Raw genomic sequence first — 16,878 nt, 5'->3', positions numbered from 1 at the left:
GAATCAGTCGCATAGATAGAACAACAGATACGACGGTATATCAGGAGATACGCCGTCGTATCTGCTTTGTGAATCTGGCCCTCTGTTTTTATGTCAAAAATAGTTTCCACCCATTCTGACCATCTTGTTGAGCTGCTTCCGGCAATTGTTCATTTTGGGAAACAGAATCCAGAAAATTGGTCGTCTGACCGTCTCCCATCGGTGAGAATGGACACCACCCTAAATTAGGTGTAATCCATTATATTCTATAGGGGAGAGGTGGAGAACGGGCTCCAGGTGATGTCGTTGTTCATGGCCAATAGGATAAAATGTATCAAAACAAAATGTGACTATTTCATCAGTATTTATAAATGGGGGCGTGAAAGTAATGGGAAACGGGTAAAAGTCATGTGATCTGAAGGTGAGTGGGGGGGAGGAGCTACATATGAGACTACTTACCTCCCTCCTCTATCTTATTCTGCAGGAGGCACAGAATCGGCTAAGCTCTCAGCTGGAAAAGGCCCGACTGGCAGAGGAAATGCTAAACCGGGACCCAGGAATCCGCTGCAGCCCCATACAGGGGGCCCTCTACGCGTTTCCCTGTATCCAGATCCCGGAGAGAGCCATCAGCCTGGCACAGGTACCTGACAGTCATACAGATACACATACAGTGTGCTACTTAGCCAACAACCCCCCCCAAAAAATATCACCCCAGGGCAAATTTTAGTCCCAGCAGGGGAACCTGTCATTACCCAGTAAAGGGGTATTAAAGGTTCGATCTTTTTTTTTTTTAAACAAACATGTCACACTAACCTCCACTGTGCAGCTCGTTTTGCACAGAGTGGCCCCGATCCTCGTCTTCTAGGGTCCCTCGGCGGCTGTCTCGGCTCCTCCCCGCCTCAGATAACCCCCTCTGGGAAGCGATTTCCCAGGTGGGTTATCTTGCGGTCGCCCTCCCGAGTCCTGCATTTGCGTCCATAGACACGGATGCCGGACTCGGCAGCGCACCCCTGGCGCCTGCATCATTGGATTTGATTGACAGCAATGGGAGCCAATGGCTGCGAAGCCCTGGGCCGAGTAGAGCCGAGTAGCCAGAGCGTTCTCCAAGCGGGACTTTCGAGGGCTCAGGTAAGTAAACCGGGGGGGGGGGGGTGGGGGACCAGTAATCATCAGATGTTTTTTCGGTTTACAACCCCTTTAACCACTTTAATACTAGCCCATAGTCATTTGACGCCCACAGATGGAATCTCCCATCCTGGGTGGACATCATATGACGTCCTGGGCAGGGCCGATCCTAGGGTCACAGACGCCTGGGTGCAGAAATGTTTCTGGCGCCCCCATATGGGCGTGGTCGTCTTACCAACTCCTCCCCTTTACAAATGTTTCTATGGCAACGACTGAAACACAGAGATGCTCCCCTAACACGGACAAAGAGAACACGTTAGGCACGGACCGCCCCCCAGCGATGTCACTGCATGGCTGGTCTCTCTCCACACAGAGACAGCCGCTGCTTCACTCTCCACCTCTGACAGAAGAAGGGAGGGGGGATGGGCTTTAGCAGGAAACACAGTGGCGGCGGCGGTGGCCGGCGGAGAGAGCTGCCTCTGGACACGGACAAGGAGAGGAGAAGAAGGAGAGCACTCACCAGATGGTCACCAGTCATCTCTATGACCGTCGGAGGCCTGGGCGCGATGTGATGACGTCACGCCCGGGTACCCGTAAGTAAACAAAGCCGCGATTGCGGCTAGTAAGCAATACCAAGCATGAGATCGGTGAAATTTTTTTTCACGATCTCATGATTTCCAGCCTGGAGGAGAGATGCGGGGTCTTATTGACCCCGCATCTCTCCATAAAGAGGACCTGTCACACACATTTCCTATTACAAGGGATGTTTACATTCCTTGTAATAGGAATAAAAGTGATAAAAAAAAAAGTAAAAAAAAATTTAAAAAGATAATAAAAAAATTAAAACGCCCCTGTCCCCGGTAGCTCGCGCGCAGAAGCGAACGCATGCGTAAGTCCCGCCCACATATGTAAACACCGTTTAAACCACATATGTGAGGTATCGCGGCGTGAGTTAGAGTGCCAACAACAATTCTCGCACTAGATCTCCTCTGTAAATCTAAACTGGTAACCTGTAAAAAAATTAAAAGCGTTGTCTATGGAGAACGAAGTTTGGCGCCATTCCATGAGTGTACGCAATATTAAAGCGTAACAGGTATCTATTTACTCGGTGTAACATAATCTTTCATATTTTACAAAAAAATTGGGCTAACTTTACTGTTTTGCTACTTCTTTAATTCATGAAACCATTGAAAAAATAAAAATAAAATGTATTTGGCTAGCCGCCTTTTTCCACCTGAAAATTTGGGCTCTCTGAATGACCTGGCGGGTCCATCGCACGGTCAGGGAGGTACGAGTAACGGCTGTGTTCATTCTCAGGAACAGGGACAGGCGCCCGATGTATTCTTCTGCCACCTTCTCCTGGAGGAGACCGGCATCTTGGTGGACGGGACCAGCTTTGGCCAAGAGAAAGGGACTTCCCACTTTAGGTGAGTGTTTACTTCCTAGAAATATATATATATATTAGTGGAGGTGTCCCCAGATGTTGGATGACAGTCCGCCTATGTGTTCTTTTGTTCAGGTCTTGTGACAGTCCAATATTATGTCTATAGTACAGTGTACAACATCCGGGAACGGATGCTATCAGGGTACCCGACATTGGGTCAGGATGATAGGGGGCCAAATTGTATTGTATACTGTATGTGACAACCCCCCCCCCCTTCCCTTCCTTCCAGGGTAAATTAGGCTGGTGATGGGGGCATCACTGTGTTCCATTTATGACAGAGTATTACTGTGTGTTCTATATGTAAGATTTCACCCTCCCAGGGCAATAGAGACTGGTGATGGGAGGTGTCATTGTGTAACAGAGTCCATTCCAGGACTGTGCTACAAAGGCTCCCTGCTCCTTCCTTGGGTAATATAGATTGGGGATGGGCGTGTTCTGTATCTGACAAAGGCTCCCCCTCATTTGTTGGGGCACAATATAGGTTGGGGATGGGGGTGTTCTTTATGTGACAAAGCCCCCACCCCTCATTTGAGGGGTAATATAGGCTGGGGATGGCAGTGTTCAATATGTGATAAGCCCCCCGTCATTTGTGGGGTAATACAGGCTGGGGATGGGGGTGTTCTGTATGTGACAAAGGCTCCCCCTTATTTGTTGGGGGATAATATAGGTTGGGGATGGGGGTGTTCTTTATGTGACAAAGCCCCCACCCCTCATTTGTGGGGTAATATAGGCTGGGATGGGGGTGTTCTGTATGTGACAAAAGCCTCCCCCCTCATTTGTGGGGTAATATAGGCTGGGGATAAGGGTGTTCTGTATGTGACAAAGGCTCCCCCTCATTTGTTGGGGGACAATATAGGTTGGGGATTGGGGTGTTCTTTATGTGACAAAGCCCCCACCCCTCATTTGTGGGGTAATATAGGATGGGGATGTTCTTTATGTGACAAAGCCCCCCGTCATTTGTGGGGTAATATAGGCTGGGGATGGGGGTGTTCTGTATGTGACAAAGGCTTCCCCCTTCTTCCATGGGTACTATAGGCTGGGGATGGGGGTGTTCTGTATGTGACAAAGGCTCCCTCCTCCGTCCAGGGGTAATATAGGTTGGGGATGGGGGTGTTCTGTATGTGACAAAGGCTCCCCCTCATTTGTTGTGGGATAATATAGGTTGGGGATGGGGGTGTTCTTTATGTGACAAAGCCCCCACCCCTCATTTGTGGGGTAATATAGGCTGGGGATGGGGGTGTTCAATATGTGACAAAGCCCCCCGTCATTTGTGGGGTAATACAGGCTTGGGATGTGGGTGTTCTGTATGTGACAAAGGCTTCCCCCTTCTTCCATGGGTACTATAGGCTGGGGATGGGGGTGTTCTGTATGTGACAAAGGCTCCCCCTCATTTGTCGGGTAATATAGGCTAAGGATGGGGGTGTTCTGTATGTGACAAAGGCTCCCCCTCATTTGTTGGGGAATAATATAGGTTGGGGATGGGGGTGTTCTTTATGTGACAAAGGCTCCCCCTCATTTGTTGGGGGATAATATAGGTTGGGGATGGGGGTATTCTTTATGTGACAAAGGCTCCCCCCTCATTTGTGGGGTAATATAGGCTGGGGATGGAGATGTTCTGTATGTAATCAAGGCTCCCCCTCATTTGTCGGGTAATATAGGCTGGGGATGGGGGTGTTCTTTATGTGACAAAGCCCCCCGTCATTTGTGGGGTAATACAGGCTGGGGATGGGGGTGTTCTGTATGTGACAAAGCCCCCCCCTCATTTGTGGGGTAATATAGGCTGGGGATGGGGGTGTTCTGTATGTGACAAAGCCCCCCCCTCATTTGTGGGGTAATATAGGCTGGGGATGGGGGTGTTCTGTATGTGACAAAGCCCCCCCCCTCATTTGTGGGGTAATATAGGCTGGGAGTGGGGGTGTTCTATATGTGACAAAGGCTCCCCCCCCCTCATTTGTGGGGTAATATAGGCTGGGAATGGGGGTGTTCTGTATGTGACAAAGGCCTCCCCCTCATTTGTTGGGGGACAATATAGGTTGGGGATGGGGGTGTTCTATATGTGACAAAACCCCCCCCCTCATTTGTGGGGTAATATAGGCTGGGGATGGGGGTGTTCTGTATGTGACCAAGGCTCCCCCCTCATTTGTCTGGTAATATAGGCTGTGGATGGGGGTGTTCTATATGTGACAAAGCCCCCCGTCATTTGTGGGGTAATATAGGCTGGGGATGGGGTGTTCTATATGTGACAAAGGCTTCCCCCTTCTTCCATGGGTCCTATAGGCTTGGGATGTGGGTGTTCTGTATGTGACAGAGGCCCCCCCTCACTTCTGGGGTACTATAGGAATGGGAAAGGGGTGTTCTGTATGTGACAGGGGCCCCCTCCCTCCTGGGGTAATGTAGGCTGGGGATGGGAGTTGTTCTAAATGTAACAAAGGTTTCCCCTTCATTCCTGGGGTAAAATGGCCCCGGGGTGGGGGTGTTCTATATGGGACAAAGGCTCCAACCTCCTTCCTGGGGCCAGATATGTTCAGAGTGGGGGGTGTTCTATACAGTGATGAAAATAAGTATTTGAACACCCTGCTATTTTGCAAGTTCTCCCACTTGGAAATCATGGAGGGGTCTGAAACTGTTATTGTAGGTGCATGTCCACTGTGAGAGACATAATCAAAAAAAAAATTCCAGAAATCACAATGTATGATTTTTTTAACTCGTTATTTGTATGATACAGCTGCAAATAAGTATTTGAACACCTGAGAAAATCAATGTTAATATTTGGTACAGTAGCCTTTGTTTGCAATTACAGAGGTCAAACGTTTCTTGTAGTTTTTCACCAGGTTTGCACACACTGGAGGAGGGATTTTGGCCCACTCCTCCACACAGATCTTCTCTAGATCAGTCATGTTTCTGGGCTGTCGCTGAGAAACACGGAGTTTGAGCTCCCTCCAAAGATTCTCTATTGGGTTTAGGTCTGGAGACTGGCTAGGCCACGCCAGAACCTTGATATGCTTCTTACAGAGCCACTCCTTGGTTATCCTGGCTGTGTGCTTCGGGTCATTGTCATGTTGGAAGACCCAGCCTCGACCCATCTTCAAAGCTCTAACCAGGGCCGGACTGGCCTACCGGGATAGCGGGAAAATTCCCGGTAGGCCGCCTGCTGACAGTCAAATTAACCAGCTGTGCCTGTGGCTGTGGGCCGCGGCGGCCATCGCGGCCGCACTTTCCAATTATACGCATGCCTGCCCTATGCTGCCTTCACTCCAGTCCAGTGTCATGTCTATTACATTATGTTAATAAAGAGCAGCGGCGGGCCGGTCGCCGGCGGGTTGCGGCCGCCATGCTCGCCGCTGCACTTTCCTTCCCGCGCTGTGTGAAGTGTGCACACTGGACTGGAGCGATCATGTGTTTGAGGGAGGGGAGGAGCCGAGCAGGAGAACCGAACGTCCCATCGTCCCGTGCGGCGCCAGCACCGCCCACTATGTTTCTCCTGCAGAGCCACGTGTGAAGGCAGAGCCGCAGAGGAGAAGAAGTGTATGGCGCCGGCCACCCTTGGAGCAGAAGGAAGAAAAGGTAGGTGGGGGGGGTTTGACTATGCAATTGTGAGAGAGATTATACAGTCCAGATTGCAATTTGCAGGGGCAGCAAAGGTGACACAGAGAGAGGGGGTTGCATGGTGCACCCCCCTTTCTCTGTCACCTTTTCTGCCCCTGCAAATTGTAATCTGGACTGTATTGTCTCTCTCTCTCTGCCCAGTCCCTGTCACCCAGCTCTCTGTCACCTAGGTCCCTGTCACCCAGCTCTCTCTCTACCCAGTCCCTGTCACCCAGTCCCTGTCACCTAGGTCCCTGTCACCCAGCTCTCTCTCTACCCAGTCCCTGTCACCCAGTCCCTGTCACCTAGGTCCCTGTCACCCAGCTCTCTCTCTACCCAGTCCCTGTCACCCAGTCCCTGTCACCTAGGTCCCTGTCACCCAGCTCTCTGTCACCCAGGTCCCTGTCACCCAGCTCTCTGTCACCTAGGTCCCTGTCACCCAGCTCTCTGTCACCCAGGTCCCTGTCACCCAGCTCTCTGTCACCCAGTCCCTGTCACCCAGCTCTCTGTCACCTAGGTCCCTGTCACCCAGTCCCTGTCACCCAGTCCCTGTCACCCAGCTCTCTGTCACCCAGGTCCCTGTCACCCAGCTCTCTGTCACCTAGGTCCCTGTCACCCAGTCCCTGTCACCCAGCTCTCTGTCACCTAGGTCCCTGTCACCCAGGTCCCTGTCACACAGCTCTCTGTCACCTAGGTCCCTGTCACCCAGTCCCTGTCACCCAGGTCCCTGTCACCCAGCTCTCTGTCACCTAGGTCCCTGTCACCCAGGTCCCTGTCACACAGCTCTCTGTCACCTAGGTCCCTGTCACCCAGTCCCTGTCACCCAGGTCCCTGTCACCCAGCTCTCTGTCACCCAGTCCCTGTCACCCAGCTCTCTGTCACCCAGTCCCTGTCACCCAGCTCTCTGTCACCCAGGTCCCTGTCACCCAGCTCTCTGTCACCCAGGTCCCTGTCACCCAGCTCTCTGTCACCCAGTCCCTGTCACCCAGTCCTTGTCACCCAGCTCTCTGTCACCCAGTCCCTGTCACCCAGTCCTTGTCACCCAGCTCTGTAATGTACCCAGCTCTCTGTCACCCAGGTCCCTGTCACCCAGCTCTCTGTCACCCAGCTCTCTGTCACCCAGTCCTTGTCACCCAGCTCTCTGTCACCCAGTCCCTGTCACCCAGCTCTCTGTCACCCAGGTCCTTGTCACCCAGCTCTCTGTCACCCAGTCCTTGTCACCCAGCTCTCTGTCACCAAGTCCTTGTCACCCAGCTCTCTGTCACCCAGCTCTCTGTCACCCAGTCCCTGTCACCCAGCTCTCTGTCACCCAGTCCTGGTCACCCAGCTCTCTGTCACCCAGCTCTCTGTCACCCAGCTCTCTGTCACCCAGCTCTCTGTCACCCAGTCCCTGTCACCCAGCTCCCTGTCACCCAGCTCTCTGTCACCCAGCTCTCTGTCACCCAGTCCCTGTCACCCAGCTCTCTGTCACCCAGTCCCTGTCACCCAGCTCTCTGTCACCCAGTCCCTGTCACCCAGCTCTCTGTCACCCAGTCCCTGTCACCCAGCTCTCTGTCACCCAGTCCCTGTCACCCAGCTCCCTGTCACCCAGTCCCTGTCACCCAGCTCTCTGTCACCCAGGTCCCTGTCACCCAGCTCTCTGTCACCTAGGTCCCTGTCACCCAGTCCCTGTCACCCAGCTCTCTGTCACCCAGGTCCCTGTCACCCAGCTCTCTGTTTCCCAGTCTCTGTCACCCAGCTCTCTGTCACCCAGTCCTTGTCACCCAGCTCTCTGTCACCCAGTCCCTGTCACCCAGCTCTCTGTCACCCAGCTCTCTGTCACCCAGCTCTCTGTCACCCAGCTCTCTGTCACCCAGTCCCTGTCACCCAGCTCTCTGTCACCCAGGTCCCTGTCACCCAGCTCTCTGTCACCCAGGTCCCTGTCACCCAGCTCTCTGTCACCCAGTCCCTGTCACCCAGTCCTTGTCACCCAGCTCTCTGTCACCCAGCTCCCTGTCACCCAGCTCTCTGTCACCCAGCTCTCTGTCACCCAGCTCTCTGTCACCCAGGTCCCTGTCACCCAGCTCTCTGTCACCCAGGTCCCTGTCACCCAGCTCTCTGTCACCCAGCTCTCTGTCACCCAGTCCCTGTCACCCAGCTCTCTGTCACCCAGTCCCTGTCACCGAGCTCTCTGTCACCTAGGTCCCTGTCACCCAGTCCCTGTCACCCAGCTCTCTGTCACCCAGGTCCCTGTCACCCAGCTCTCTGTCACCTAGGTCCCTGTCACCCAGTCCCTGTCACCCAGCTCTCTGTCACCTAGGTCCCTGTCACCCAGTCCCTGTCACCCAGCTCTCTGTCACCCAGGTCCCTGTCACCCAGCTCTCTGTCACCTAGCTCTCTGTCACCCAGTCCCTGTCACCCAGCTCTCTGTCACCTAGGTCCCTGTCACCCAGCTCTCTCTCTACCCAGTCCCTGTCACCCAGTCCCTGTCACCTAGGTCCCTGTCACCCAGCTCTCTCTCTACCCAGTCCCTGTCACCCAGCTCTCTGTCACCTAGGTCCCTGTCACCCAGCTCTCTCTCTACCCAGTCCCTGTCACCCAGTCCCTGTCACCTAGGTCCCTGTCACCCAGCTCTCTCTCTACCCAGTCCCTGTCACCCAGTCCCTGTCACCTAGGTCCCTGTCACCCAGCTCTCTCTCTACCCAGTCCCTGTCACCCAGTCCCTGTCACCTAGGTCCCTGTCACCCAGCTCTCTCTCTACCCAGTCCCTGTCACCCAGTCCCTGTCACCTAGGTCCCTGTCACCCAGCTCTCTGTCACCCAGGTCCCTGTCACCCAGCTCTCTGTCACCTAGGTCCCTGTCACCCAGTCCCTGTCACCCAGCTCTCTGTCACCCAGGTCCCTGTCACCCAGCTCTCTGTCACCCAGTCCCTGTCACCCAGCTCTCTGTCACCTAGGTCCCTGTCACCCAGTCCCTGTCACCCAGTCCCTGTCACCCAGCTCTCTGTCACCCAGGTCCCTGTCACCCAGCTCTCTGTCACCTAGGTCCCTGTCACCCAGTCCCTGTCACCCAGCTCTCTGTCACCTAGGTCCCTGTCACCCAGGTCCCTGTCACACAGCTCTCTGTCACTCAGGTCCCTGTCACCCAGCTCTCTGTCACCCAGGTCCCTGTCACCCAGCTCTAAGTCACCCAGTCCCTGTCACCCAGTCCTTGTCACCCAGCTCTCTGTCACCCAGCTCTCTGTCACCCAGTCCCTGTCACCCAGCTCTCTGTCACCCAGGTCCCTGTCACCCAGCTCTCTGTCACCCAGCTCTCTGTCACCTAGGTCCCTGTCACCCAGGTCCCTGTCACACAGCTCTCTGTCACTCAGGTCCCTGTCACCCAGCTCTCTGTCACCCAGGTCCCTGTCACCCAGCTCTAAGTCACCCAGTCCCTGTCACCCAGTCCTTGTCACCCAGCTCTCTGTCACCCAGCTCTCTGTCACCCAGTCCCTGTCACCCAGCTCTCTGTCACCCAGGTCCCTGTCACCCAGCTCTCTGTCACCCAGCTCTCTGTCACCTAGGTCCCTGTCACCCAGGTCCCTGTCACACAGCTCTCTGTCACTCAGGTCCCTGTCACCCAGCTCTCTGTCACCCAGGTCCCTGTCACCCAGCTCTAAGTCACCCAGTCCCTGTCACCCAGTCCTTGTCACCCAGCTCTCTGTCACCCAGCTCTCTGTCACCCAGTCCCTTTCACCCAGCTCTCTGTCACCCAGGTCCCTGTCACCCAGCTCTCTGTCACCCAGTCTCTGTCACCCAGCTCTCTGTCACCCAGTCCCTGTCACCCAGCTCTCTGTCACCCAGTCCCTGTCACCCAGCTCTCTGTCACCCAGTCCTTGTCACCCAGCTCTCTGTCACCCAGGTCCCTGTCACCCAGCTCTCTGTCACCCAGTCTCTGTCACCCAGCTCTCTGTCACCCAGGTCCCTGTCACCCAGCTCTCTGTCACCCAGCTCTCTGTCACCCAGGTCCCTGTCACCCAGCTCTCTGTCACCCAGGTCCCTGTCACCCAGCTCTCTGTCACCCAGGTCCCTGTCACCCAGCTCTCTGTCACCCAGTCCCTGTCACCCAGGTCCCTGTCACCCAGCTCTCTGTCACCCAGTCCCTGTCACCCAGCTCTCTGTCACCCAGGTCCCTGTCACCCAGCTCTCTGTCACCCAGGTCCCTGTCACCCAGCTCTCTGTCACCCAGGTCCCTGTCACCCAGCTCTCTGTCACCCAGTCCCTGTCACCCAGTCCTTGTCACCCAGCTCTCTGTCACCCAGTCCCTGTCACCCAGTCCTTGTCACCCAGCTCTGTAATGTACCCAGCTCTCTGTCACCCAGCTCTCTGTCACCCAGTCCTTGTCACCCAGCTCTCTGTCACCCAGTCCCTGTCACCCAGCTCTCTGTCACCCAGGTCCTTGTCACCCAGCTCTCTGTCACCCAGTCCTTGTCACCCAGCTCTCTGTCACCAAGTCCTTGTCACCCAGCTCTCTGTCACCCAGCTCTCTGTCACCTAGCTCTCTCTCTACCCAGTCCCTGTCACCCAGCTCTCTGTCACCTAGCTCTCTCTCTACCCAGCCCCTGTCACCCAGCTCTCTGTCACCCAGCTCTCTGTCACCCAGGTCCCTGTCACCCAGTCCCTGTCACCCAGCTCTCTGTCACCCAGTCCCTGTCACCCAGCTCTCTGTCACCTAGCTCTCTGTCACCCAGTCCCTGTCACCCAGCTCTCTGTCACCCAGCTCTCTGTCACCCAGGTCCCTGTCACCCAGCTCCTGTCACCCAGTCCTTGTCACCCAGCTCTCTGTCACCCAGCTCTCTGTCACCCAGGTCTCTGTCACCCAGCTCTCTGTCACCCAGTCCCTGTCACCCAGGTCCCTGTCACCCAGCTCTCTGTCACCCAGTCCTTGTCACCCAGCTCTCTGTCACCTAGCTCTCTCTCTACCCAGTCCCTGTCACCCAGCTCTCTGTCACCTAGCTCTCTCTCTACCCAGTCCCTGTCACCCAGCTCTCTGTCACCCAGTCCCTGTCACCCAGCTCTCTGTCACCCAGGTCCCTGTCACCCAGTCCCTGTCACCCAGCTCTCTGTCACCCAGCTCTCTGTCACCCAGTCCCTGTCACCCAGCTCTCTGTCACCCAGTCCTTGTCACCCAGTCCCTGTCACCCAGCTCTCTGTCACCCAGCTCTCTGTCACCCAGTCCCTGTCACCCAGTCTCTGTCACCCAGCTCTCTGTCACCCAGTCTCTGTCACCCAGCTCTCTGTCACCCAGCTCTCTGTCACCCAGCTCTCTGTCACCCAGTCCCTGTCACCCAGTCCCTGTCACCCAGCTCTCTGTCACCTAGTCCCTGTCACCCAGTCCCTGTCACCCAGCTTTCTGTCACCCAGCTTTCTGTCACCCAGCTCTCTGTCACCCAGCTGTGTCACCCAGCTCTCTGTCACCCAGCTCTGTCACCCAGCTCTCTGTCACCCAGTCCCTGTCACCCAGCTCTCTGTCACCCAGCTCTCTGTCACCCAGCTCTCTGTCACCCAGTCCCTGTCACCCAGCTCTCTGTCACCCAGTCTCCTGTCACCCAGCTCTCTGTCACCCAACTCTCTGTCACCCAACTCTCTGTCACCCAACTCTCTGTCACCCAGCTCTCTGTCACCCAGTCTCCTGTCACCCAGTCTCCTGTCACCCAGTCTCCTGTCACCCAGCTCTCTGTCACCCAGCTCTCTGTCACCCAGTCTCCTGTCACCCAGCTCTCTGTCACCCAGTCTCCTGTCACCCAGCTCTCTGTCACCCAGTCTCCTGTCACCCAGTCTCCTGTCACCCAACTCTCTGTCACCCAGCTTTCTGTCACCCAGTCTCCTGTCACCCAGCTCTCTGTCACCCAGTCTCCTGTCACCCAGCTCTCTGTCACCCAGTCTCCTGTCACCCAGCTCTCTGTCACCCAGTCTCCTGTCACCCAGCTCTCTGTCACCCAGTCTCCTGTCACCCAGCTCTCTGTCACCCAGTCTCCTGTCACCCAGCTCTCTGTCACCCAGTCTCCTGTCACCCAGTCTCCTGTCACCCAGTCTCCTGTCACCCAGCTCTCTGTCACCCAGCTCTCTGTCACCTAGCTCTCTGTCACCCAGTCTCCTGTCACCCAGCTCTCTGTCACCCAGTCTCCTGTCACCCAGTCTCCTGTCACCCAGCTCTCTGTCACCCAGTCTCCTGTCACCCAGCTCTCTGTCACCCAGTCTCCTGTCACCCAGCTCTCTGTCACCCAGCTCTGTCACCCAGTCTCCTGTCACCCAGTCTCCTGTCACCCAGTCTCCTGTCACCCAGTCTCCTGTCACTCAGCTCTCTGTCACTCAGCTCTCTGTCACTCAGCTCTCTGTCACCCAGCTCTCTGTCACCCAGCCTCCTGTCACCCAGCTCTCTGTCACCCAGTCTCCTGTCACCCAGTCTCCTGTCACCCAGTCTCCTGACACCCAGCTCTCTGTCACCCAGCCCTTTGTTACCCTGCTCTCTGTCACCCAGCTCTCTGTCACCCAGTCTCCTGTCACCCAGTCTCCTGTCATCCAGCTCTCTGTCACCCAGTCTCCTGTCACCCAGCTCTCTGTCACCCAGTCTCCTGTCACCCAGCTCTCTGTCACCCAGCTCTCTGTCACCCAGCTCTCTGTCACCCAGTCTCCTGTCACCCAGTCTCCTGTCACCCAGCTCTCTGTCACCCAGTCTCCTGTCACCCAGCTCTCTGTCACCCAGCTCTCTGTCACCCAGTCTCCTGTCACCCAGTCTCCTGACACCCAGCTCTGTCACCCAGCTCTCTGTCACCCAGTCTCCTGTCACCCAGTCTCCTGTCACCCAGCTCTCTGTCACCCAGCTCTCTGTCACCCAGTCTCCTGTCACCCAGTCTCCTGTCACCCAGTCTCCTGTCACCCAGCTCTCTGTCACCCAGCTCTCTGTCACCCAGCTCTCTGTCACCCAGTCTCCTGTCACCCAGCTCTCTGTCACCCAGTCTCCTGTCACCCAGTCTCCTCTCACCCAGTCTCCTGTCACCCAGTCTCCTGTCACCCAGCTCTCTGTCACCCAGTCTCCCAGTCCTCTGTAACCCAGTCCCCTTGCTGTCGCCCAGTCCCCTTGCTGTCGCCCAGTCCCCTTGCTGTCGCCCAGTCCCCTTGCTGTCGCCCAGTCCCCTTGCTGTCAGCCAGTCCCCCCGCTGTCGCCCAGTCCCCCTGCTGTCACCCAGTCCAAGTGGCAAGTGACACACTAAATCTGGTGGCAGGGGACGGATGGCAAGTGACATTTCCGAGTGTCTCCGATGCTCTCCGGCGCCCCCCACCTCTGGCAACATGCGGTATTGCATGCAATTGAAGTCAATGCGGAACAAATTATTTTCGTTTCCATTAACTTCAATGGGGAAACTCACTTTGATATGTGAGCACTTTGGATTACGAGCATTCTCCTGGAACGGATTATGCTCGTAATCTGAGGTTCCACTGTGTAATAAATATATATATATATATATAATCTCCCTAGCCCTATGTGCTTTCATATCTGTCTTATCTTTATATAATACGCTCTTTAAATGTTTCTTTAAAATGTATGGTTTTCTCTTATATGAACAAGAAAATAATGACGTTATGATGTTGGGCTGGTATAATAATGCTATGGGGCTGGTATGAAATGTTTTCCAGGGCTGGTTTTTACTCCCAGTCCGGCCCTGGCTCTAACTGAGGGAAGGAGGTTGTTGCCCAAAATCTCGCAATACATGGCCCCGGTCATCCTCTCCTTAATACAGTGCAGTCGCCCTGTCCCATGTGCAGAAAAACACCCCCAAAGCATGATGCTACCACCCCCATGCTTCACAGTAGGGGTGGTGTTCTTGGGATGGTACTCATCATTCTTCTTCCTGCAAACACGGTTAGTGGAATTATGACCAAAAAGTTCTATTTTGGTCTCATCTGACCACATGACTTTCTCCCATGACTCCTCTGGATCATCCAAATGGTCATTGGCAAACTTAAGACGGGCCTTGACATGTGCTGGTTTAAGCAGGGGAACCTTCCGTGCCATGCATGATTTCAAACCATGACGTCTTAGTGTATTACCAACAGTAACCTTAGAAACGGTGGTCCCAGCTCTTTTCAGGTCATTGACCAGCTCCTCCCGTGTAATCCTGGGCTGATTTCTCACCTTTCTTAGGATCATTGAGACCCCACGAGGTGAGATTTTGCATGGAGCCCCAGTCCGAGGGAGATTGACAGTCATGTTTAGATTCTTCCATTTTCTAATGATTGCTCCAACAGTGGACCTTTTTTCACCAAGCTGCTTGGCAATTTCCCTGTAGCCCTTTCCAGCCTTGTGGAGGTGTACAATTTTGTCTCTAGTGTCTTTGGACAGCTCTTTGGTCTTGGCCATGTTAGTAGTTGGATTCTTACTGATTGTATGGGGTGGACAGGTGTCTTTATGCAGCTAATGACCTCAAACAGGTGCATCTAATTTAGGATAATAAATGGAGTGGAGGTGGACATTTTAAAGGCAGACTAACAGGTCTTTGAGGGTCAGAATTCTAGCTGATAGACAGGTGTTCAAATACTTATTTGCAGCTGTATCATACAAATAAATAGTTAAAAAATCATAAATTGTGATTTCTGGAATTTTTTTTTTTGATTATGTCTCTCACAGTGGACATGCACCTACGATGACAATTTCAGACCCCTCCATGATTTCCAAGTGGGAGAACTTGCAAAATAGCAGGGTGTTCAAATACTTTTTTTCCTCACTGTACGTGACCAAGGCTCCCCCCTCCTTCCTGGGGTAATATAGACCAGGGATAGAGGTGTTCTGTATGTGACAGAAGCCCCCCTCACTCCCAGGATTACATCTTTTGGGAGCCCCCCCCCCCTCCCCATGATAGTCTGGGGGTGTCCTAGGATAAATGTAAGCCTCGTACACACGGTACGATTGTTGGCCAACCATGCGTCTGATTTTTGTCTTAAGGGCGTGTGCCAGGATCTTGTCTTGCATACTAGCGTTACACAATTGTCATGCCACAAACACTAACGTTGGGCCCCTTCTGCTAATTTCGTGTTTGAGCATTGATTCCGAGCATGCGTGTTCATATTTCTGACTTTTGTGTGACGGATTTGTGTACTGACCATTACGAAAATCAGACGTGGAGCAATTGTCTGACGAAAATTTACCAGCTTGTCATCCAACATTTGTTGGCCGAAAATTGGAAAACAATTGTCTAAAGGAAAGAATTTGGGACAACAGTCTGTCAACGGAAAAATCCCCATTCCAGAAATCGAACCATGTGTATGAGGTTTTAGTGAAATATATGATCATTCGGTGACGTTCATCTCATGTTTGTTGTGTGTTTCAGGATCTCTCTGCTCCACCCTCTGGAGGAACTAAAATCCATCCTGGAAAAGATCGTAGAATTCCACAAAAAATTTCACCGGGAATATTCCTGAGCCGATCTTCCTGAATCCTCATCACATAGAAAGTCCCAGTATTAATAGTCATGTAGCTGGATTCAGATACAATAGTGTATCTATCGGCGGGCGTAACGTACCTCAGATAAGTTACGCCGCCGTAAATTAGGGCGCAAGGGGCCATATTCTCATAGAAGTTACGATGGAGTATCTCAGGATACTCCATCGTATCTCCCTTTTTTGGCCTGTGTATCTATGCGACTGATTCTTAGAATCTATAAGTCACTTACACTGGCGGATCTTAAATGCAATGACGCCGGCCGCCGCTAGATGGCATTTACGTGAAGGACTCATTTGCGTATGCAAATGATCCTTCTACGCCAATTCCCGAACGAGTTCGCGTCGCGTAACCGTCGCTAACGTCGTTTGCGTAAGCGGAAATATATGAGGAGTAAGTTTCCGCAAGTCCCACGTAGGCCATGTTACGGATGGCGTCGGGTCCGCGTCGTGTTTTTTCGTCGGGTACGTCGTTTTACTAAGTCGTTCTTGAATACGACTTTACGTCAATGACGCACACGTCGGCGTCATTGACGTTTTCCGCCGAGAACTGGAGCATGCGCACTGGGCTTTTTGAAGCCCGGCGCATGCGCAAATCATTAGAATCGGGGGCGCGCTTAATTTGAATACAAGCCGCCCCCTTGGAGATCCGCCAGGCTACGCCGGGGCATTTACACTCCGCCGTCCAAACTGACGGAGCAAGTGTTTGGGGAATACAACACTTGCTCCTGTAAGTTGGGACAGCGGAGTGTAAGTGCCTTAAGCGCAGCCCGCGGATTTTTAGAGAGAATATGGGCCAAGTTCCGTATTCAGAAAGAACTTGCGCCCTAAGTTACGGCGGCGTAACGTATGTGGTCCGGCGTAAGCCCGCCTAATTCAAATGTGGATGATGTGGGCGTGTTTTATTTAAATTAATTGTGACCCCCACGTATTTGAAGTTTTTTTTACGAACGGCGCATGTGCCGTTCGTGAAAGAATCCCAGTGCGCATGCTCGAAATTAGGCTGCAAATCGTCAATGCTTTAGACATGAACGTAACGTACGTACAGCTCTATTCGTGAACGACTTACGCAAATTACGTAATCGACGGAAAATTTGACGCTGGCTCGACGTCCATACTTAACATAGGATACCCCTCATATAGCAGGGGTAACTTTACGCCGGAAAAAGCCTTATTTAAATTAATTGTGACCCCACGTATTTGAAGTTTTTTACGAACGGCGCATGCGCCGTCCGTGAACGTTTCCAAGTGCGCAAATGCTCCAAATTACGCCGCAAACTGTCAATGCTT

General features: G+C 53.6%; 1 protein-coding gene across 3 annotated transcripts in view; it reads left to right on the top strand.

Moving 5' to 3' along the window:
* The window catches only part of LOC120941591 (alanine aminotransferase 2-like), a 50,329-nt gene extending 34,646 nt beyond the window's left edge, over window positions 1–15,683 (top strand). For all 3 annotated transcript variants that reach the window (XM_040355095.1, XM_040355096.1, XM_040355094.1), the window contains exons 10-12: window positions 464–619; window positions 2,422–2,531; window positions 15,480–15,683. In XM_040355095.1, coding sequence (XP_040211029.1) covers window positions 464–619; window positions 2,422–2,531; window positions 15,480–15,570 — 357 coding nt within the window. In that variant the 3' untranslated portion in view covers window positions 15,571–15,683. The remainder of the gene's footprint in view (window positions 1–463; window positions 620–2,421; window positions 2,532–15,479) is intronic.
* Window positions 15,684–16,878: the final 1,195 nt, after the last annotated feature.

The sequence above is a fragment of the Rana temporaria genome, chromosome 5 (genome assembly GCF_905171775.1).
Source record: "Rana temporaria chromosome 5, aRanTem1.1, whole genome shotgun sequence".
Taxonomy (NCBI): domain Eukaryota; kingdom Metazoa; phylum Chordata; class Amphibia; order Anura; family Ranidae; genus Rana; species Rana temporaria.
The sequence above is the reverse complement of the archived record's forward strand: the minus strand, read 5'-3'. Positions and strand labels throughout refer to the sequence as shown.